Source organism: Sardina pilchardus, chromosome 12 (assembly GCF_963854185.1).
Source record: "Sardina pilchardus chromosome 12, fSarPil1.1, whole genome shotgun sequence".
NCBI lineage: Eukaryota > Metazoa > Chordata > Actinopteri > Clupeiformes > Clupeidae > Sardina > Sardina pilchardus.
The window spans coordinates 7,626,339-7,649,593 of NC_085005.1; the positions used below are offsets into that span (position 1 = coordinate 7,626,339).

The following is a 23,255-nucleotide window of genomic DNA, read 5'->3' on the forward strand; positions in this document are numbered from 1 at the left end:
CTCATAATGACATACCAGAGACGGTTGAGAAAGTCAATTTGATGTAAAGAATTAAGGCTTTGATCACACTATTGAGCAAGCATAACACATTTCAGCCTAATAATTTTCCACGATTGTTTTTAACGGCTGCTTATCGCCTCTTGATAAGCGCATGCGCACACGCAGTAATTCCCATCCCCCACCCCTGACTTTTCAACTCCAGCCAGAGTGACTTCACTTCAACCGTCACTTTTCAATCATGAATCTGACTGCAATTTTCAACTCTGTACAAACATCATATTCAAGGTAAGAATTACAGTACTTTTTTATGCCAATTGAAAACGGGAATTTATTAAAAATGTATTGTTTTCACAATGAAATGTTAACCAAAGCCATTATTGCCATGTTAGAATCAGCATAGCACATATCGATAGCTAGAACTAGCGAGCTAACGTCGCTAGCGTTAGCGATGTTAGCTGTTAATGTTAACTTTTCCAGTAACTAACTTAACCATCATGTGGGATTTTTCAAATGATAGTCAATATCATATCTAGCAATAATTCAGTCTGATATGTCGTTATGAATGTAGAGTTTTAGTTTGAATGAAATATCAGACGCAAGTAGCTTAGCTTAAAGTGGCTGTTACCATGCAGGCTGAAGGCTGAAGTTATCTAGCAGACAGACACAGGTGAAAGTTGTTAACGTTAGCAGCTAGTTAGTAACATTACTTTGCGAACTCCATGGGGCATGGGTAGTTAACATTAAACTTAATACATGTAGTGTTGATGCATAATATGTAGTGTTGCTATAACTGGAAAGAGGACCAGTAAAACAAATTAATGAAGTAGGCTGATGTGTAAGTTATCTCACCCCTAATTTAGGAACTGTAGTTTTGCATAGTCATGCTCATAGATCCGTCATATAGTGGATGTGAAAGGGGAGCATTTGGGGAATTTCAATTACCAGAAATATCATGCCGATAAGTAAAGGGATCTTTAGTTTGTGAAGGGTAGTGTTTGGCTAAATGGTATTCATTTTATAGCCTTTATTTGCCCAATGTTTGGTGACTTAAATTGAGGCATGTGTTTATTTAAGATGCATGTGAGTGTAGTAGTGCTTCAGTGATGGTCTTTTCATGTTCTGTGTGTTTTGCAATGTATTAATTAATGTAAGCCTCTTTCTGTTCCCTCTGTTAGTAGGTGGTGTGAGGACTGCTGCCCTGAGAACGCCGTGTCAGAGATAGGGATGTTAACCGGTAACCGGTTAACCGGTAGTCGACTGGATGTACGGTAACCGGTTAAATTTTTTTTTACCGGTTAACCGCGCCCCCCCCCCCCCCCCCCCCCCCGCCCTACACACACACACGTTATTGGTGTTGTACGCTATTATATGGGCCGATATGATCACTCAATAGCCTTTCTAAAAAATATAACTGTCAGCATGAGCCGTCCCGTGGTGGAATTTATTAAGCACAACAACCACAGCACAGACCATGGCTCTGCTGTGGGAGAGCTCACAGTCATTCGGAAAACGAACAGTTTACCGGTTGCTATAGTGACGCCACTGGACATGACAGGTCCTGTCTGCGCAGTTAAAAAAAATAAAGGCTTACGTGAAAAAATAAATAAATAAGGCTTATGTGAAGCATGGTACCCATTATATAAACAGTTAGAACATATAGGCGAAAAAAGACGTTGGTTAATATGCCTAGCAGCTTTTTGTTTGTGACTTTGTAGGCTACGTGAGCTATAGCCCGAGCTCTGTGTCGCATTGCATAGAAGGTCGACGTTGTAAAGCGACGTTGTAATGCGCCTAACCATTCTAATTTGGGGGCATAACTTTGTTTCACGGGTAGAAAACGACGCGCGACAGGACAGGGGGTCCATAACTGCCGTTATAGAATTTTCGATCACCGGTTAACCACCGGTTAAGGAGGCTCGGTAACCGGTAAAGATTTTTTTTAAATTTCGCCATCCCTAGTCAGAGACACTTAGGCTGTGTGCATTTTGGAATGTTCCAAATGTGTGTCACTTCCATAAGGAAGAAGTTCCAAGCCTGCAAGTGAGTTCACTCACCAAATAGAGACACACGCATATAGCATTTAATATGTGTGCATGTACTGTATTTGTGTCTGTAACTGTTTAGTTTATCCCCTCCTTTCATGTGTCTGTTATGACTTTGTGGGCTCAACTGTCAACAACTGTCCAGGGTGAAGTCGGTCTACCCTGATGGCACTACCTGATGGCACTACCCTGATGATGTCTGTTAGCCATGGCTGCTGCCCTCAACATGGTGTAAGTGTTTGTGTTTTATTTATGTTCATAAATAAACTGATATCAAGAAGTAACATAGATGGTGACAAGGGTGGCAAGGGTGCCTCATGGCAAGGTAATTATCATTTCTATTTCTACATCTGATTGCCTTTCTTATTTTTTAAAGCTATGATTTGTTTTGTATGGCAATTGCTGTTTATTAACAAATTATATGGCAATTGCTGTTTATTCTTTTTAGGAGCCATCCAGAAGTCCCAGCCTGGAGCCAGAGGCTGCTATTGCAAGTCAGATGGGAGATGGCCTACAGTATGTTAGGCATCAGAAAAGTGGTGTTCGCATGAAGGCAGAGTTGCCGCAGGCAATTATGAGATTAGGTATGATATCACATAGACATACTTCTGTTCAGAAGTGTAGGGTCACTTCGAAATGTCCCCTTTCCAAAAAAAAAACACTGGACATATCAAAGTGAACTCCCAAACTTTGCTATGGTGGTGTATTGTACACATCTGCATTACTTCTATCTATTGCACCTGACTAGTGTGGGTTTGCTTTTATTTGTCACACAACCGGAGTAGTTTGCATTAATTACTGTATATTCATGAACGGGGTCAATGGTAATGTATGCTTTCTTTCTCTTTTTCAGACACTTGACATTTACTGCGAAAGGTACCATCAGAGCACCTCTCCCTACCCTGCAGGATACCTATACCAGAAGAGTACAACAACGGCCCAAAAGTATCTCAAAAGACATTTCACGCTCTGACCACGGACTGTTTAAACCACTGAGGTCAAGCAGACGTCTCTGTTCCCACGTGGCAGACTGAGGGAACACCCACAAAACATACTGGGGATGAGTTTCTTTACTCCGCATCCTGTACACACACAACTCCTTATACTACATTACATAGACTTGCCAGTTGCCATACTGCACTTACACACACTGCGTTTTAACCCCCTTATCTGTGTCAAATCAGATAAGGTTGTGGTTGTGTTCAAACCATGTCTACTGTTGTCTGTCAACATCCACTTCAGTCATACATTTGAAATGTCTTAAATAAATAACAAAAGTTAAAATTGTTTTATTGTCTGCAGTTAACTGAAATATTTTGGAATATGAGTTATTCTATTAATGATTGCTCATGTAAGTTCAATTGAATTCACAGTATTTAACTGACCTAGCTTTTACAGGGAAACAACCAATACTGTAAATACAACTAAAAAAAAAAAAAATCTTAATTTAAAATCAATTGTTTTTCACTTTACAGCGAATACATAAAATACTGTAAATGAAAATGCGGTACCTTTACTGTAAAAAGTATTCACAGTAACTTACTGGCAACAATTGGCCAGTAAGTTACTGTTAAAGGTTTTCACAGTAACTTACTGGCAACAATTGGTCAGTAAGTTACTGTAAATGGAAATACAGTGCCTTAACTGTAAAAGGTATTCACAGTAACTTACTGGCAACAATTGGCCAGTAAGTTACTGTAAATGGAAATACAGCACCTTTACTGTAAAAGGTATTCACAGTAACTTACTGGCAACAATTGGCCAGTAAGTTACTGTAAATGGAAATACAGCACCTTTACTGTAAAAGGTTTTCACAGTAACTTACTGGCAACAATTGGCCAGTAAGTTACTGTAAATACGACTGAAATCACAGTATTTAATTGTTTTTCATTTTACAGTGAATATATAAATACTGTAAATGGAAATACAGTACCTTTACTGTAAAAGGTATTCACAGTAACTTACTGGCCAATTGTTGCCAGTAAGTTACTGTAAATTTTACAGTAAATTTTTTACAGTGTACACACACAGTGTGACATTAACAGATGGCTTAGATAAATACTTAATACATCAATAAATAAGTTGAAAATAAGAGAATGAACAGTCAAGTGTTTCAGAGTCAGTAAATCATGATTTGGGCCTACAATTTCATATTCACATTCACTATCACAGATATTCACTAGATTTGATTTAGGCCTAAGGCTCTATTCTTAAATTATACCCATAAACTGTGTAGTGGCCCAATTACCACCTTCAACATAATAACCTCTAACATTGTGCTGTCCATTATTTTTACATAGTGCCTAATCGCACTAACTCTTAAAACACCCAATTGCACTGACGATGCGAATTTCATTGTATTGCTTAGTTCCTTAAAATATTTCCAGACACCATGTTCAGCCGGGACAAGAATGCTTTGACAAACCACAGGTGGAAGAAGTCAGTATTGGGGGAATCAGTCGTGATCATAATAATGCAGAAGTGAAACTGATGTGGAGTCCGATAACATTCAGTTACAACTTCAGTACAAACATTCAACAGAAAAGTGAAGGCAACGAAGATGGCAACTAACCGCTGTGTTCTAATGGTCTTACTGATCTGCTCCGACTGTGCATATACAGGTAGAGTAAAACAAAATATTTTTTTTATCAACACCCCTCCAAACAATGCAATTGCTTTAAAACCGATACATCTGCTGTTCTGCTAGTAATGATTATAAATTCTTCAACTATGAGGTTAAAACACGGGGGCAGTTAATGGTATATGGTTTTGTTTCTTTTAACTTACATAAAACACTGTCCTGCGGCTTATATACAGTCGATACAAACAGATGTGTTGTGTTATGTGTTCAGTTATTGAAGGCAGGTTAAGGACTAAGCTCAAAGGTTTATTACATTGCATGTCAATGCAATGTACTGTTATCATTGTTCTTCTTCTTATTAGAGTGCATGAAAAATGCACTCTATTGTTATTCCACTTATTAGAGTGCATGAAAAATGCACTCTATTGTTATTCCACTTATTCTTATTATTATTATTCTTCAACGCTTTTTACGCGTTTAATGCGGCTTCAACGGTTTAACTTTGAAACTTCATTCAAACTGTGTTGCGTAGATCTCACTTAGGTGACTTCAGCTTTGTTTTTTTCAACTTTGAAACTTTTAAACTTTTTAAACTATTTAATTAAAACTATCAAAATTTCCCCATAGACTTAACATTGTGATTATGACATCACAATTCGATTAGAATCCTATGCCAGAACTCTCTCTCCCAGGCTTTTAGAATCCTATGCCAGAGTTCTCAGGCTTCTAGAATCCTACTGTATGCCAGAACTCTCTCTCTCTCAGGCTGGCTCTAATAAGACTACAGATCCTGCTCAACTGTTCCCTGTGCCCACTATCAAATCGTTCAACCATTTAAACTAGGCTACTCAACTATTTAACTGTTCAGTCATTTTAACTGTCAGTTGTCATCAACTGTTTAAACTACTCAACTATTTAACTGTTTGGCTATTCAAACTGTCAGTTTTCATCAACTATGACTCCCTCCAACTGTTTCTACTGCCTGAAACTAAATTCACTATTAATTAATTCAACTATTTAAACTACTCAACTATTTAACCGCTTGGCTATTCCAACTGTCAGGTTTCATCAACTATGACTCCCTCCAACTGTTTCTACTGCCTGAAACTAAATTCACTATTAATTAATTGAACTGTTTAAACTACTCAATTATTTAACTGTTTGGCTATTCCAACTGTCTGTTTTCATCAACTATGACTCCCTCCAACTGTTTCTACTGCCTGAAACTAAATTCACTATTAATTAATTCAACTATTTAAACTGCTCAACAATTTAAACTAGTCAACTATTTATATATAGCCTATATACCATTCCGAATTACAGTTGTCATAGCTCAACTATTTGAACTACTCAACTGTTTAACTTTTTGCCAATTCCAACTGTTAATTGTCATCAACTATGACTCCCATCAACCTTTTCTCTACTTCTCTTCTATCATTGTGCTTGAATGATATTTGAAACATTATATACGGTATTTTACTGAGCAGAAATGTTTCAATTTTCATGCACTCGTAATTCCCTGGAATTGCTTTCTCTAGTTCTTATTATTATTATTCTTCAACGCTTTTTACGCGTTTAATGCGGCTTCAACGGTTTAACTTTGAAACTTCATTCAAACTGTGTTGCGTAGATCTCACTTAGGTGACTTCAGCTTTGTTTTTTTCAACTTTGAAACTTTTAAACTTTTTAAACTATTTAATTAAAACTATCAAAATTTCCCCATAGACTTAACATTGTGATTATGACATCACAATTCGATTAGAATCCTATGCCAGAACTCTCTCTCCCAGGCTTTTAGAATCCTATGCCAGAGCTCTCAGGCTTCTAGAATCCTACTGTATGCCAGAACTCTCTCTCTCTCAGGATGGCTCTAATAAGACTACAGATCCTGCTCAACTGTTCCCTGTGCCCACTATCAAATCGTTCAACCATTTAAACTAGGCTACTCAACTATTTAACTGTTCAGTCATTTTAACTGTCAGTTGTCATCAACTGTTTAAACTACTCAACTATTTAAACTACTCAACTATTTAACTGTTTGGCTATTCAAACTGTCAGTTTTCATCAACTATGACTCCCTCCAACTGTTTCTACTGTCTGAAACTAAATTCACTATTAATTAATTCAACTATTTAAACTACTCAACTATTTAACCGCTTGGCTATTCCAACTGTCAGGTTTCATCAACTATGACTCCCTCCAACTGTTTCTACTGCCTGAAACTAAATTCACTATTAATTAATTGAACTGTTTAAACTACTCAATTATTTAACTGTTTGGCTATTCCAACTGTCTGTTTTCATCAACTATGACTCCCTCCAACTGTTTCTACTGCCTGAAACTAAATTCACTATTAATTAATTCAACTATTTAAACTGCTCAACTATTTAAACTAGTCAACTATTTATATATATATACCATTCCGAATTACAGTTGTCATAGCTCAACTATTTGAACTACTCAACTGTTTAACTTTTTGCCAATTCCAACTGTTAATTGTCATCAACTATGACTCCCATCAACCTTTTCTCTACTTCTCTTCTATCATTGTGCTTGAATGATATTTGAAACATTATCTACGGTATTTTACTGAGCAGAAATGTTTCAATTTTCATGCACTCGTAATTCCCTGGAATTGCTTTCTCTAGTTATTATTGTCTTCCGACCAAAATCAACGATCAAAGGCTCTAAAACCACTGAACCGTTTGACGTCATTCAAACACTCCTACATAGGTCTTGTAACGGAGATCTGTTCTATGATTTTTCAAATGTGTGAACTTTATACTTTTTTAGATATTTACGATAAAAGAAATTAAAATTCCCATAGAGTTTACATTGAGACCCTTTGGCGGCAAAGATTAATTGTTACGTCAGTGCGCAGCTGTTAATCAAGGATCTCTGATCCAAAGCCATGCCACCGCCGCTCGCTGCGCTGAACCAGGCTACGTGAATGTTACGTTACGTCTATTAAGCTGTAACAGCTGCAGCTGCTGTAAACCAGGACGTTATCGTCTTGTCTCCTGTTAGGCTACTCTACTTGATTTGTTTATATCGTTACAGTAGCCTAATCGGTTTGCTCTCGGTAACGTTATCAACAGCTAAAGACAATCTAACCTAACGTCAACGTAAACACTGTAGCAGCTATTTAGCTAAGGACAACCAAACTTGCTCCAGGCTAGGTTTAACGTCGGGATAGGCTGCAAGGCGAACAGGGCTTTTAGCCCTCTCGACAGAGCAGCGTTTTAAGTGAAGTCCAACCTGATAGACAGGCCTATAGTCGCTTATTGTAGCCTACATTCCTATTGGGACAATCACACTCACACACCTGGAAACGGTTTCGAAGAACATACTAGCTCATCCTGTAATATGTGTAGCCTACATACAATATCCTACTGTAAGCTAACGTTACATTTGCTAGATATCCTACCTGTTGCTGCATCATCGTTGATTGGCGTTGTTTGAGATTGTATTCCGTATTCCAATGGTGTCTAACCTACTTTTAACCTGCATTAGTGTAGATATGAAGGCTATAAGCTATCCTACCAGTCGTTTCACTGTAGGCTACTTAAGTCAGCTCTTGCAACTCGTTTGAAGTTGGCAACTTCATTTCAGTCTTTTAAATTCTAATAAATGAAGAGTTATTTTCCAAAATAGCCTATATCCACAATGTTGATGCATTTTCATAAATCACGTTTTAAATTAGTCTAGTCGTAATTTCTTGAACCCAGAAATGTTGAGTACCCTAAAGTTTTATTGCAGAAATGTCATCTATAGGCCTAATAGATGGAATTTAACTTGGTTGCCTAAAGTTGCACTTTGGGCAATTTGCATAATTAGCATAAATATATAGGCAATTAAGGTGAATAGGGTGCAGGTGAATAGGGTAAAAGATTTAAATAATAGATATCACTATGAAACTTTCTTAGTTGGTTACTTGTGCTAAGATGAGAAAAAAATGTATTGCATGTTTTTTATATTTTGATGTTTACATATGCAAATGAGGCCATGTCTCATTAAACATGCGCTTATTTGCATACTGACAAAGTCAGATTGTTTAATAATAAAGTCATGCTCAAAATATTTTTTTCCAAGGGTAACATGTGTACTTGGGGTCTGAGTTGGTGAAAACCTTTAAGGAACCTGTCAGGAGGCAGTGTTGACCTATGGACAGACGGATTAAGAAATTAGGTGCTCCATGCAAAATAACTATAACAGCATGCACACACACGCAAACCTACAAGAACTGTACATAATATGCAAAATAACTATATCCAGCATGCACACGTACACAAATACACATTAACTATATACAAGAACTATACAACATATAAAATAACTATGACATTTTAAAGGCACAGGAGCAAGATGTTTTTGTACGGTCACAATTATGACAATTGGGATTAAATGGGTCAATGGGTTAACACTGCCTCCTTACCAGGTTCCTTTAAAGGTTTTCACCAACTCAGCCCTCCAAGTATACATGTTTACTTTGGAAAAAATAAACATTTTGAGCCTGGCTTTATCACACTATCTGATTTTGTGCGTATGCAAATTAGAGCCTTTTTTATGAGATATGGCCTAATTTGCATATGTAAACATTAAAATATAAAAAACATGCAATACATTTTTTTCTCATCTTAACACAAGTAACCAACTGAGAAAGTTTCATAGTGATATCTATTATTTATTTTTTTTACCCTATTCACCTGCACCCTATTCACCTTAATTGGCTATATATTTATGCTAATTATGCAAATTGCCCAAAGTGCAACTTTAGGCAACCAAGTTGAATTTCATCCAATAGGCCTATAGATTACATTCATGCAATAAAACTTTAGGGTACTCAACATTTCTGGGTTTACTATTGGGCCTATGGGGATTACGACTAGACTAAATGTGACTTTCCAAGTTGGAATTGTAATTGGGTAATTGTTATTTATCTATTCTTCAGTTTAGCCTAGTTGTCTTTTTAACTAGGCTATAGGCCTAATATGTTTTACACAGCTAGCAACCTTTTTGCATTTACATGCAATGGTAATTCCTTCCATGGAATTACATTTTCTAGTTTAGGATGAGAACATGGGACTGATGACTCAAAGAACATGTCAATGCCCCATGCCCTCTGAGTGATTTTGTTCTCTCAGCTCATTTTCTGCAACCCATTTCACCGTGTTTTTTAAGTAAAATCATAATGATATTAGTGAGATCGCAACTGGCAGTACACTCTAAAAAAATAAAGGTGCTTAAATGGTTCTTTAATTCTCTTTATGGTTCCATGGAGAGTCTCTGTGTTCAACCATTGCATCAGTTGAAACTGTTGCCTCAATGGTTCTTTGAAGCACTGAAAAACATTCTTCTATGGCATTTCTCTGAAGAACTGAAGAAGGGTCATCACAGACACTTCAAAAATAACAGTTAGACATACACTACCAGTCAAAAGTTGTGTATAGGGCCCTATCTTAGACCTAGTGTGCCACAGTGACCGGTGCAACACAACTGTGTTTGCTAGTTTGTGGCCAGTGCAATCATCATTATTTTGTCATGTGCACATGATGTGTAGAGAGAGAGCAAATGAACTTGCGAACACACAGGCGTGCCTGTGAAAAGATGAGGTGTGGTCATGTGCATCGATCCCACAATGCTATTTTCAAGCAACTGGAAACGGTAACGCTGCTGACCAAGAAAAAAGTGGTTTGAGTAAAATGTGCAGTACTTCATTGTTCTTTTGAGAGCGCATTGTCAAGAAGTATATTGTTTTCAGCTATACATCTTTATGCCAGCTTTTGAGATAATACAAGAGTTGTACTAAATGCAAAAGTATGTCAGACTAGTTAGGCTATGCTATCGGTGCCAACTTTAATCATATTTTCCTTCAGCAGGTGTCAAAGGAGATGCCATTCCCACTTTTTTCACCAGTGCTGGGGGGCAAGTAACCCTTCCCTGCACTAATGTGCTTTCCGAAGACTGTTCCTCAACTACATGGATCTATAATAATGGTGGATATAGCAGCGGAACTACTGAAGAGGTTGGCCATGGACTAGTCAAACCAAATTCGCCAACAAATCGATCAAAGAGACTTAGGGTGGCGTCTAACTGTTCTTTGAATATTGCTAACGCAACCGCTGAGGATGTTGGACTTTACACATGTCAACAGTTTCTGATAGAAGGTGCACAACAAGAGGGAGACGATGCTCCAGTATATCTAGCAGTTCTCCAAAGTATGTATTTGTTGAACTTAACTTAAAATTCTTTACAAAATGATTTATTTCACAAATACGTCTTTGCAAAACTTATCATAGACTACTCATAAACAGTGATACTGCTTGCAACTGTGAGCAAATCCTTACATACATTTGAATACCATATTATTTATTCATTCATTTATTTATTTTTCACTTTTCAATTTCAATTCTTCTTTAGTGTCAGCATCATCAGAAGTGACAGAAATAGAGCCTGGTAGTGAAGTGACTCTCCAGTGCCTCCTGCTTACACATGACAAGTGTAAAAGAACAGTGGAAAATAAGCTGAAAATAAGCTGGGTGGATAAGGAAAACAGGGAGCTGCACAGGACTAGCAACCGTCATATACAAACTTCATCTGTCTGTAACATCACTATTGCTGAGAAACCCGTAGATCTAAAGCCTTCTGAGAGATGGAGATCATGGACATGCCGACTTACTGCAGATGGGCAGGTCAAGGCTTCAACCACCTACAGCATTCAAGTAAAAGGTTGGTGGACATATTTTCTAGCAAACACCAGATGAATCCTGTTTCTTGTGTGGAGTTGTACTTGAAGAGAGAAAGTGAATCTGAATGAAAGATTAATCCATCTACAGTCACTGACAAAAGTTTAAGACCACCACTGAAAAAAAAAAACTTTTGTCTTCTGAACATAGGGATTATAAGACAAATTAGCCTACTGTAAATTGATTATGTTAGATTGTGTCATCCTCACATTGGCCTTTCCAAGTGACCATCATACAGTAAACACATAATTGTACCGTGTTTTGCTGCTTTGGTCTTTCTAAAAAAAAAAAATAAAAAAAAACACACCCACAAAAATGGGTCAAAAAGTGTCTGCAGAGGACACAAATTGTGGTCGTCATGGAATGATCTTCTTGTAAGACTACTGTTAATGCATCATGAGATGCATTCAGAGGCACAATTTTTGAACAGATAACAGAGTGGCATGAGTGCACAGAGCCCCTTAAAGGGATATTCCGTCATTTTTGGAAATAAGCTAATTTTCCACCTTCCCTCGAGCAAAACAATTGATATTTACCTTTTTTCCGTTCATCCAGCCATTCTGTGAGTCTGGCGATATAACTTTTAGCTTCAGCGTAGCATAGATCATTGAAACGGATTAGACCAGTAGCATCTCGCCTGTTAGCATCATGTCTAAAAGTGACTAAGATTTCCGGTAATTTTCCCCATTTAAAACGTGTCTCTTTTCAAGTTAGAAAGTGCAACAAGACCAACTGAAAATGAAACCTGGCGTTTTTCTAGGCTGTTTTGACATGGAACTACACTCTCATCTGGCGTAATAATCAAGGCAACTTGCAAACGTACCATGGGCGCAGTGATATCACGCAGCATCTGAAAATAGTCCCCATAGACAACAAGCAGTAGTAGTGCCAGTAGTTTGCAAGTTGCCTTGATTATTATGCCAGATGAGAGTGTAGTTCCATGTCAAAACAGCCTAGAAAAACGCCAGGTTTCATTTTCAGGATAATGATAATGATGATGATGATTCATGCTGATGATTGAGCTACTTAAGTTCCCTCGCAATACTTATATAATATTATAATATAATATTATACAAAAAAGGCAAAATGCAGAGGAACAGTAAAATGATGTGTTTGCTGAATAATGGTCACTTGAAAAATGACTAATACCAGGCCAATAAAGGAAACCACAATATCTTGGTTACAATCACTGAACCAAAAATAGCCTATACATGTCCAGAATGGTGGTATTTTATTTTATTTTATTATTGACTAGTAGGCCTAGTAGTGCAGTGCCCGTACAAACCATGCCCATATAGAAACATAGCCCAGTTACATGTCTGCAAGTCATGATACTGTAGGTCTAGCACTAACTGCTGTTTTGACAGTGGGTTAAGCCTATATGTTTAATTCAAGAACTTGATTATAGAGATGAACCTCATTTTGTGGAATGTTTTATTTCTAGCATGTGATGTCATGCTCTGTTGCCCTGTTGTTGATGAAACGGCATGAATTGTTAATCTCGGAATACTCTTAATGAGTGGGGCACTCTGAACCATCCTTAAATTTAGGACTGTGCACTTCGAAGTTCAGCTTGTCCAAAGACAGTTTAAACTAGGCCTATTCAAAGTATAATATACAATAAATATCTAAATACCATTTCAATATAACATGTTTAGACTGTCAATTTGCAAACACATATTTGAGTAGACACTGCATCCCAGTGATGTGTCCCTTCTGGTTTCTAATTCTATTCCAACTGATTTCCTTTCATGTGCATGCGTTGTGTTCACCACATTCTATAAACATATTAGGCTACTACTGGTTTTCACTTTCTAACTATGTCATGAGCACTACACTCGCCATTTTTTTTTTACCACAAAAAGTAAATTTTTACCACAAACTGATGCGCAGAAGGTGTGCTCAGAACAAACATCCATGTCATCTTATGTCATACTTATAAATGGGTCCAGAGTGTCCTGATAACTTCAACCGTCTAATGCCAGCAATCATGGATGTTATGCTTATGGTTAACATAAAGTGAAAAGAAGGATTTGTCATTTAGAATTTTGTTAACCCTCCACTTTCCTCTCTGTAGCATCAACTGAAATACTGGAAGATCGTACAGGTAAGCCATGTTGTACTCAGTATTAAAATGGACGCCTTCATCTAACTTCCTAATTTTCTACATATCATGTTCAAATGTCTATTCCTTCAGAATGTTGTGTCATGAGTGCATGAGTGTCAAAAATTATCAATAGAATGATTCACCTCCAGATGGATCCAGTGCTATGCTAAGTTGCTCATATGACAAATCGTTCTGTAAGACAGTAACAGCACTGCACCTTAATACATAAAAAGGCTAGCTTGTAAAGGTTTGCGACAAATGTTTTGTACAATTCAATTCACAAAATCAGTATTCATTTGCAGACAAAAAAAAACAGCAAAAAGCAACATTTGCTTACACCTTATATTTTACTTAAAGCAAAACATCTATGTGATTCAACCTAGGAAAACCCTTCACATGGTGCAATTTGACCAACTTATGATTCTGATGAAGCAACATCCAAGAATTGAGTCCAGAATGTTGTGAGGATGGTATCAAAATGTGAAGTTGGGGAAATTTCACCAGAGAGGGTTGAAAATGGGGCAGAAATCAGATTTTTGGGTGCACCAAAAATGAACGGTCTTCCTTGATTGGATCACATACAGTACAACTAGAAAAGCACTCTAAGAGCGCAGACCTCCGCCAAGCATAACCGCCTCCTGGATCCAGACGGTGATTCGGATCACTCCCTACGTTGGGTCCATGGAGGTATTATAAGAACTGGACAAAGTGAACAAGTCCCGCCCCCATTCATTTCAATGGGAATGCTAGGCTAGTGAAAATTGCCAAAATTGAACGATTTTTTCAGGCTTCAACATGGCGTTTCAAGGGGCTTGTTTCCAGTGCCGTTTTACCTAGCCAATTAAGTGCCAGGTTACCGATTGACGTAAGGTACAGAAGGAGAACTCGTGCCCACACTCAGCTCGTGCATGAGCTGAGAGTGGAACAGCCACCAATCAGCATGAGGAAAACGCAGGGAAAACGGCACCGGACATGATGTATTTCTGGAAAATGGCGACGAGGAAGTGCTTTGCTAATCGGTGAAGCTAACCAGTCAAATCCTGACCCCCTGGTTGGGTCATTTCAGACCTTTCCTAAAAATCTTGCCGAAATCCTTATATCACTTTTTGAGTTATCTTGCTAACAAACAGACAGACAGACAAACAAACCCCGATGAAAACATATCCTCCTTGGCAGAGGTACTAATTGCCTCTGTGAAGCTGTGCTACAGACCACCATGCCGTTAAATGATCAGGATATGTATGGTTGAATGTATCTCTCTCTTGTAGTCTTCATCATTGTAGGGGTTCTTGTTGCCTGCCTCTTGTCAACCATTTTAGTGATTGTGGTGATCTGCAAAAAAAGAGCAAGTGAGTGGTCTACTGCTAACCTAACACTTAACAACTATCAACACTGAAAAGGTCACGTAAATACCATCTGCTGTTTAAAACAATTGGTTCAAATTTCAGATTCTGAAAGGAGGGCGCAAAACAATGTTGTGAGTAAAAATCATATTATTTCACGTTTGTGGTTTTATTAGTTAAATCATTGCTGATTCTTGTTGTTGGTTTAAAGGAGAATTCCGGTGTGATATTGACTTAAAGTGTGTTGAAACATGATACCGAGTGTAAGCGTTTGTCTCAGAGCTGATCTCGACCTGCCCCCTGCACTCAGAAATCTGCCGCTAGTTAGCCGATGCTACAAACAGGTTTTCAATGGGGGTGCCTCGGCATCAGCTTAGACATGCAAATAAATCACTGTTTTACACCATTTATGAGGCTGAAGTCTACCAATAAAGTGTGGAGCTACTTTGAGCCTCATAAATGGTGTAAAACAGTGAATTATTTGCATGTCTAAGCCGATGCCGAGTAACCTGACTCTCGCCAGATCCTTGTAGTTCGCTGAGCTTCACACAAGGATCTGGGAGTTCTCGATAGGAGATGTATTTCTGAAGGCGGGGCTTTGTAAAAAAATCCTTGCATGTGATTTGATAAACCATTTGTCCGTTATCTTGAATGACGTGCTAGGCTACTTCAAGCTCTTGCCAAACCCGGTCGGAAGAAGAGTGAAAACATCCTTGCCACCAATAAATGCCTTCAAAACCATTCTCTGTTAATCTTTTAAAGAATGAATACTCGATAGATTCGACAAAACGGTTGAAATAGCAGAATCAATGTCAGCACAAGACTCCTCGCTGCGTGCCGCCATTGTTGTTTGAATCAAACACTCGCTTCGGCGCTTCCTGATTGGTTCATAATTTTTTGCTCCCTGGAAGGAGTTTGGATTGCCCTCAAGCCCAGACCCTTGTGTGGAGCTCAGCGAAACGCCTCTGGTGGAGCATGGCGGAACTACAAGGGTCTGGCGAGAGTCAGGCTAGATGCCGAGGCACCCCCATTGAAAACCTGTTGGTAGCATCGGCTAACTAGCGGCAGATTTCTGAGTGCAGGGGGCAGGTCGAGATCAGCTCTGAGACAACACTCACACTCGGTATCATGTTTCAACATACTTTAAGTCAATATCACACCGAAATTCTCCTTTAATCAAAAATGAATTGTTAAATATCATCAAAAATCAACATTTTGTTCTCTCTTTCTCTGACAGAATGAGATCAGACTATGTGACATGGCCAGCGAGTCTAACCAACCTTTTGCTAATGTGAGTCAGTACCTAACCCTTAGTGGATGTATGACATAACTGTTAGCAACATTGCTAACTGTGCCCTGCAAAATAAATAATCCGAGATCAATGTTGGGAGTAACGCATTACAAAGTAACGCTTTACTGTAATTCCACTACTTTTAGCGGTAACGAGCATGTAACTAAGTATTTCTTTAAATCAGGTAACACAATTACAATTACTGAAATTTTAATGAGTTAGTTACTTTACATTACTCTCTATTGGAACAAATGAACGCTTGCAGATAGGGGTCAAGATAGGCTTACTTTAGCTGCTTCTGATCTGACGTCGCAGGGTGGCGCAATGACACACGGATCAAATCAATCAATGAGCATTGAAAGACCCCAGCCCTACAAATGCTGAAGGCGCCACTTCATGCAAACAACCAAAGCTAGACTACACGGACTGCAGTGCAGCCGATAAGCCGAGCAGAGTTGAATAAATTGATTGACTGTTCAGTTCTGTTCATATTTACATTTAAAAAGCAGACATAAAAGTAACTTAAAAGTTACCTTCCCTATAACTAACTACTTTTCATATACAGTAACTGGTCAAGTCATTCAATTACTTTTAAAAGAAGTAACTAGTAACTGTAACTGATTACCAATTTTCAGTAACTTGCCCAACACTGTCCGAGATAATCCGCTTCCTCAGCCCTGGCCAGTCAGACACGAATAGCATAGATAGCCATTGCATGCCCAGTTAGCATGTGCAATTGCAAACGATACAGACCATCCTATGCATCATCTTTTTTCTGGCGGTAGATGCAGGGTGTTTAACTAGAAAAAAAGTCAATTTCAAGAGAATTTTTGTCCCCTCCCCCATTACAGCACTGGACAAATGTACTGTATGTAGAGATCCAGTTTTGGCCCTGTGCGTTATGTTGACTTGACTGTGAAGTATCCCTTTATATTCATATGTGATGTGATGTGATGTGATGTGTCTCGGGTGAGGAAGAGAATGTAGGCTGTATGTTGTAAGTGGGGCTGTGCTGACCTTCTCTTATATGTGGTGCATGTGGTGTTCAGCCTGGTGCATACATAACCAAGGGGGCATTCAAGTACATGGTTTAATAGTGACAAAACTTAACTTGACAAAAGTTAACTCAGAGAGAGTGGTAAACCTCTGTCAAGACCACTGGGCTCGTACAGCGGTAACGACATGGGGGGAGACCACACCGATCACTAGGCTATATTTAACAATACATGTTTATTACATAAATAAAGGTGAATCAGTAAGTGTAATGGTTAACCAAATGTGTAGTGTTCATCAGTAGAGTGGAGTGTAGCATAGCAAAAGTGTATGTGCGGAGCGAGGCTAGCCAGCCGTGCAGACGGACAGCCGGGACCAGAGAGAGAACGCGCAAGCAGACAGGAAGGCCTCTTTTAACAGGCCTGGTGGCCATCAATCAAGCTGCACGGCCAGGTAACAGCTCTACCTGTGGGTCTGGGACAGACAGACAGACAGCAGCCATAAGACACACAGACAAAGGGGCGGGCCGCACCACAGCACGGCAAAGCCGGGCATGACATCACCCCCCCCTTAAGAACAGAGGCCCATTTTACTGGGACTCTGAAAGAACCATCAAGCTCCCACAATAGCAATAACAAAATCGTAAAGAATAATGAGTAAATTATAACAAAACTAACATTCACACATTGGAAAGACTAATACATTCACACCACCATCCCAGTGCACCTCACTCATACTAGGACAATCAGACCAACAGTGACCATTTCCACCACCTCCATCTTTACCACATTCTGCAACCAGCAAATCCCGGTACCATGGACAGCTATTTAAGGAAAGCAGAACAGACACAGATTGAGCAGGACAAACAGACACCATTAAATTGACTCATCCGGGGCGTGAGAGTAATCAGCCCACACATTCTCCACACTCGAATGAGCCGAATAGCTTAACGAAAAGGTGGTAAAAATAATGCCCAACGTAAGAGGCGTTGGTTGGTGGGCTTCTCTAACGACTGGAGGAACGCGAGTGGATTATTGTCCGAATCACCCACGATCGAATGTAAACCCCCACCCACATAAACTACGAAGGGTTGAAGTGCCCAAATTAGCGCAAAAGCCATCTTCTCGAGAACGGAGTAATTCAATTGGTGTTTGTTGCATTTTCTCGAAAAATAAAACGATTTTTCAACACCCCTTTCATCGTTCTGCAAAAGAGAGGCCCTCGCCCCAACCCGACTTATGTCAACCTGCAATCGGAATGGTTGCTCCAATTTCGGTACAGCCAAGACAGGCGCCGAACTCAACTTGGAGTTTTGGCTGCTGTGACCACTCGCCAACCCCGGAGATGCGGAGTAGTTCAGCTTCCTTGCTACTTGACAAACATGACAAGTTCTGACAAACCTCATTACATCCCGCTTTATGCGTGGCCAATAAAAATGCTGTAGTATATAATTGTAGGTCCTCTTAACACTAAAATGTCCAGACTCTACACAGTGTGCCGTTTCCAAAACTAAATCGCGATAGTTCTCAGGAACCACGACCTGCATCCCTTGATCTGCCACATCAGGATCAGCACGAAACACCCACTTTCGAAGCAAAAGACCATTCTGCACAAGATAACCCTTACCAGGATCAGCTGCAGCCAAAGCAAAAAACATCTCCAGACTCTGATCGTTTCTCTGAGCTTCGACCAGCTCATCATAAGACAAAGGCGCAGGTAGTTCAGGGACAAGCAAACCAGAAACGGACATCTTAGACTTAGACACATCAGATGGTGACTCTACCTGCGCGCGAGCCACTGTACGCTTCACAGCGCAGGCAGTAACAACATCTGGAAAGTCTTGCAGACACCCATTGGGCTCCGCTAATGGCAGAGGTGCAACTGTAACCACAGGCGGCGGAGACACTAAACACCCACCCAGATTATTTCCCAAAATGATATGAATACCATCTACAGGTAGAGAGGGTCTCACGGCAATTGTAACCTCGCCATTTACAAAACCTGAAAATAACTGAACCCGATGTAAAGGCACCGGGAAAGGCTGAAGGCCTATTCCGCGAATCAGAACACACTTCCCCGTGTCTGATACTGAAGACAATGGCAGGACTGAAGCACAAATGAAGCTCTCTGAAGCTCCTGTGTCCCTCAAGATTTTTACTGGGACTCTGTGCTCCTCTCCTACCAAGGAGACAAAACCATCACTAATAAACGGCGCATAGTCTGACACACCGGACCTCCCAGATGTTACACGCTTATCAGACACAGCTCCAAGATCGAGCTTCTCACCCGCGTCAGGCTGAACGACATTTAAAACCTCCATATCAACCACAGCAGGCTTATAAGGATGCGCAACAGAAGAAACGCAACAAACAGCTTTTCCATGGTCAGTTTTAACCTAATTTCGCATACGCAACACTGGACACTCTCGCTTCCAATGTCCTACCTCCAAACAATAATTACATCGCTCACCAACCCCAGTCTCCCGTGTTTTATTATTTGTTGTGGGATCATATTTGACAACAGGACCAGCATGAACACGACTTGAGCGATATTCCCTACGGTTATTCTCATAACGTGAAGAATATTCACGCACCTTCCCTTTGTGCGTCAACACAAAGCCGTCGGCGAGGACAGCGGCCTCCGCAACAGTCTTAACTTCGTGCTCGTTGACATAAATAGCAATCCTCTCGGGCAAGATGTTTTTAAACTGCTCTAACAAACCAACTCTCGCAGCGCATCAAATGTTTCCACACCCTCAGCGGTCAGCCAACGATTGAAAAAACTACTCAACTCTCTTACCACCTCAGTATGAGTTTGTTTTTCGCCTTTATGCCCGTTTCTGAATCGCTGCCGATACGCCTCAGGAACGAGTTCATAACATTTCAAGACTGCTTGCTTTACTTTGTCATACACTCGTCTATCAGCAGGTGTTAAAGCCACAAAAGCCTCCTGTGCGCGGCCAATCAATACCGTTTGCAAAAGTATGCTTCTGTCCTCGTCATCCCAATCGCTATCAGTAGCTATGTTTTCAAACAAAGAGAAAAAAAATATCTGGCTCCCGTTCGTTAAATTTGGGCAGGAATTGTATCATACCCGCTAAACCTGACTTACCTCTAGATTTATTCGGTTCAATTTTACCCTCTGTAATTAATTGCAGCCTTGTTCTTTCTATCTCTAATTCCTGCTCTTGGTTTTTAAGTTTTTCCTTTTCTAACGAACGGTCTTTCTCTCTCTCCTGCGCATCAAAACGTTTTTGATCCATCTCCTGATCTAATCGCTTTGCCTCCTTCGCCAATTTAACTCGCTCAATTTCCAGTTCCATATCCATCTTCATTTTCAACAATTCTCTTTGTTGTTCGAACGTTAATTTGCTGGACTCAGACTCCGTTTCAGGCCCAGGCATATTGGCAATAACAGTTTGAATTTCTGAGCTAGGATCAATTGGTGTTAGAACAGGCAAAATCTCCTTCTCTTTTAGGAACTCCCGAATAAAACCCACCAACTGTTTCTTTTTAGCGGATTTCAACACGGAGAGCAACTTAATATGATAATGATCGGCTACCTTTCGCAATTGTTCTGTATTTAACGCCACTAACAAACGTTCCGACGGAGCTGCTAAAAACTCCTCCAACGTCACCATCGGTACACTCCCAATCGGCAACAACAATAACCAATGTGCAAATATCAAAACTAACCAAAACTTGCTCTCTCTAGCCTACACAACACATCCAGCCAACCTGGTTACAAAGCCTAATACAGTTAAAGCAACTAGACATATCCTGGAGCATCCCCCTAACATTTAGGCTACCCCCCACTATTCTGCCTTATCTTCGCACGGAGTCCAAGAGCAAGGATCATTGACTCACCAAGACCAGCGGGGACGTACTGCCTCGACCGAAGTCAATCCAGCCGTTTCGCCACGGCGGTGCCCTCAGCCCAGACTCCCGTGACAGCAGCAGCCTAAACCCAGCACCGAAGCACTCTAAATGGGGAAAACGATCGCTCCAAAAGCTTCTGTCCAGCCACCTAAACTGCAACCGAACTTTGTTTACCAATTAGCCGGAAGAAAAGACGCTCCTTACCCAATTTAGGCTACGATACACAAACAAATCAGTGTGCTTCTCCCAACCAATCAAAGAACTGATAGTAGGCCTAGGCCAAATTTACGTCACCCATTCATAAATCTGCAAGCCTACACTCGTAACGTACTGTAGCACTACACACGCTGACACAACGAATTAAAGTAGCCTACCTTACTTACATTTGGATTCAAAAGCGGACGAGATCCCCATATGTCAAGACCACTGGGCTCGTACAGCGGTAACGACATGGGGGGAGACCACACCGATCACTAGGCTATATTTAACAATACATGTTTATTACATAAATAAAGGTGAATCAGTAAGTGTAATGGTTAACCAAATGTGTAGTGTTCATCAGTAGAGTGGAGTGTAGCATAGCAAAAGTGTATGTGCGGAGCGAGGCTAGCCAGCCGTGCAGACGGACAGCCGGGACCAGAGAGAGAACGCGCAAGCAGACAGGAAGGCCTCTTTTAACAGGCCTGGTGGCCATCAATCAAGCTGCACGGCCAGGTAACAGCTCCACCTGTGGGTCTGGGACAGACAGACAGACAGCAGCCATAAGACACACAGACAAAGGGGCGGGCCGCACCACAGCACGGCAAAGCCGGGCATGACACCTCCTACAACAAAGCCAGCATTGTTTTGTTAGGAGAGTGAAGCCATAAAGCTCTTCTATAAGGAGTTAACTTACCCAGGTGTGTCACTAAATCACACACTTAGAACTTCCCCCAGGCCAGTAGTAATGAAGCAATACAACTTCTCAGAATATGAATACTAACCCTGATGCTAACAGTCATCCTTCAATGTGTAGGACCAGAGCACAGACGACCTGCTTTATGCATCCATTGATGACCATCTCAACCAAGAACAAAGCACAAACCATGCCAGAGTAAGTTATAATGATCTCAAGTCTGTGATGTCTTGATGCTCCTCAGTAGGCTATGTGATAGATATTTGTTCCTTCTATTTGCAGAAGTCACCTGTAGACACTCAGATGTACAGTTACCTCATGCCGCCATCTTCTGATGAGACTGAGAACAGAGGGTCTGTTGACCATGGTGGTCTCTATGCAACTGTGCAAAAATAATAACGTGCATAACACATTCAATAAACGGACACAGATTGAAGATACCCTTCTTTGTTATCAATTCACCCTCTCCGATACAGTGGGTTACAGTTCTTCCACTCTGCTCAGGAGCAAATGTCCAACTATAAATGTGAGGTTGATCATGCATGTGCAATAACTGCAAAAACTGCTTATCTAATAAAATCTAACTAGTAATTAATCTTATATCAATATTAAAAAATGTATATATTATTTATTCATTATTTTCAGTATAAAGAGACCTACCTATTGACTTAATTTAAGAAAAGTTTGAGTTTTGAGACATCTCCTGAAAACAAGCAAATTTGTCCTATAAAAACAAATACAATTTGTCTGCCAGTGTTGAGTAAATTTGTCTTGATAAGTCTTCTTAAATTAAGTCAAAATGATCTTTTGAGAGAGCGCTTGGTAAGTCTTTTCATACTAAAAACAATACCAATAGATTTTTGATCTTAATATAACATTAAAAAACTTGGTTAGATTTAATTTTTTTTACTGTGCTTTGGTGTCATCTTCAAATTCACTTTGAACTTCACATGGCCATACACCATCAAACACACCTGTTGTTCCATCTACAGTAGTTGCCAACTCCGTGCTTGTGTAATTCTGTGTTCCAGGATGGGTCATTGTTTGAAAATGTAAAGCTTGCTCATGTGACAGAGTTAAAAATGTAGTATATTGTTATGATTTTTTCGACAAAATAAAACAGCCTTTGTTTACTGGAGCCACCCTTGGACATATGGTGCACTGCAGATCTGCTGCGTGTAGTCCCATGTTGCTTCCCTACCCAATTGATCAAAGTAGTCGTATGATCTTTTGATCTTAGAATTAAAATTAATGTCTCATGTCCAAACAAGTCTTCATGCTTCTTCTCCAAGACTAAAGGTGCTTTGTGTTTTGGGTCATTACAATTAAAATGAAGAGGGTCCTGAATCTGAAGTCCTACTGAAGTTTCAAAATACTAT

General features: G+C 39.8%; 1 protein-coding gene and 1 long non-coding RNA gene across 2 annotated transcripts; both read left to right on the top strand.

The window, feature by feature from the left end:
• The first annotated feature begins 1,690 nt into the window (after positions 1 to 1,690).
• On the top strand, positions 1,691 to 3,395 carry LOC134098204 (uncharacterized). The gene is made up of 3 exons (XR_009941021.1): positions 1,691 to 2,273; positions 2,491 to 2,626; positions 2,896 to 3,395. It is a non-coding gene; the product is annotated as an uncharacterized LOC134098204 (long non-coding RNA).
• Positions 3,396 to 4,602: 1,207 nt separating this feature from the next.
• On the top strand, positions 4,603 to 22,316 carry LOC134098312 (uncharacterized). The gene is made up of 9 exons (XM_062551341.1): positions 4,603 to 4,663; positions 10,503 to 10,841; positions 11,044 to 11,352; positions 13,447 to 13,476; positions 14,745 to 14,825; positions 14,925 to 14,953; positions 16,057 to 16,110; positions 21,997 to 22,074; positions 22,159 to 22,316. The coding sequence occupies exons 1-9, from the start codon at positions 4,603 to 4,605 to the stop codon at positions 22,270 to 22,272; spliced, it is 1,095 nt and encodes a 364-aa protein (XP_062407325.1). The 3' UTR covers positions 22,273 to 22,316.
• Positions 22,317 to 23,255: the final 939 nt, after the last annotated feature.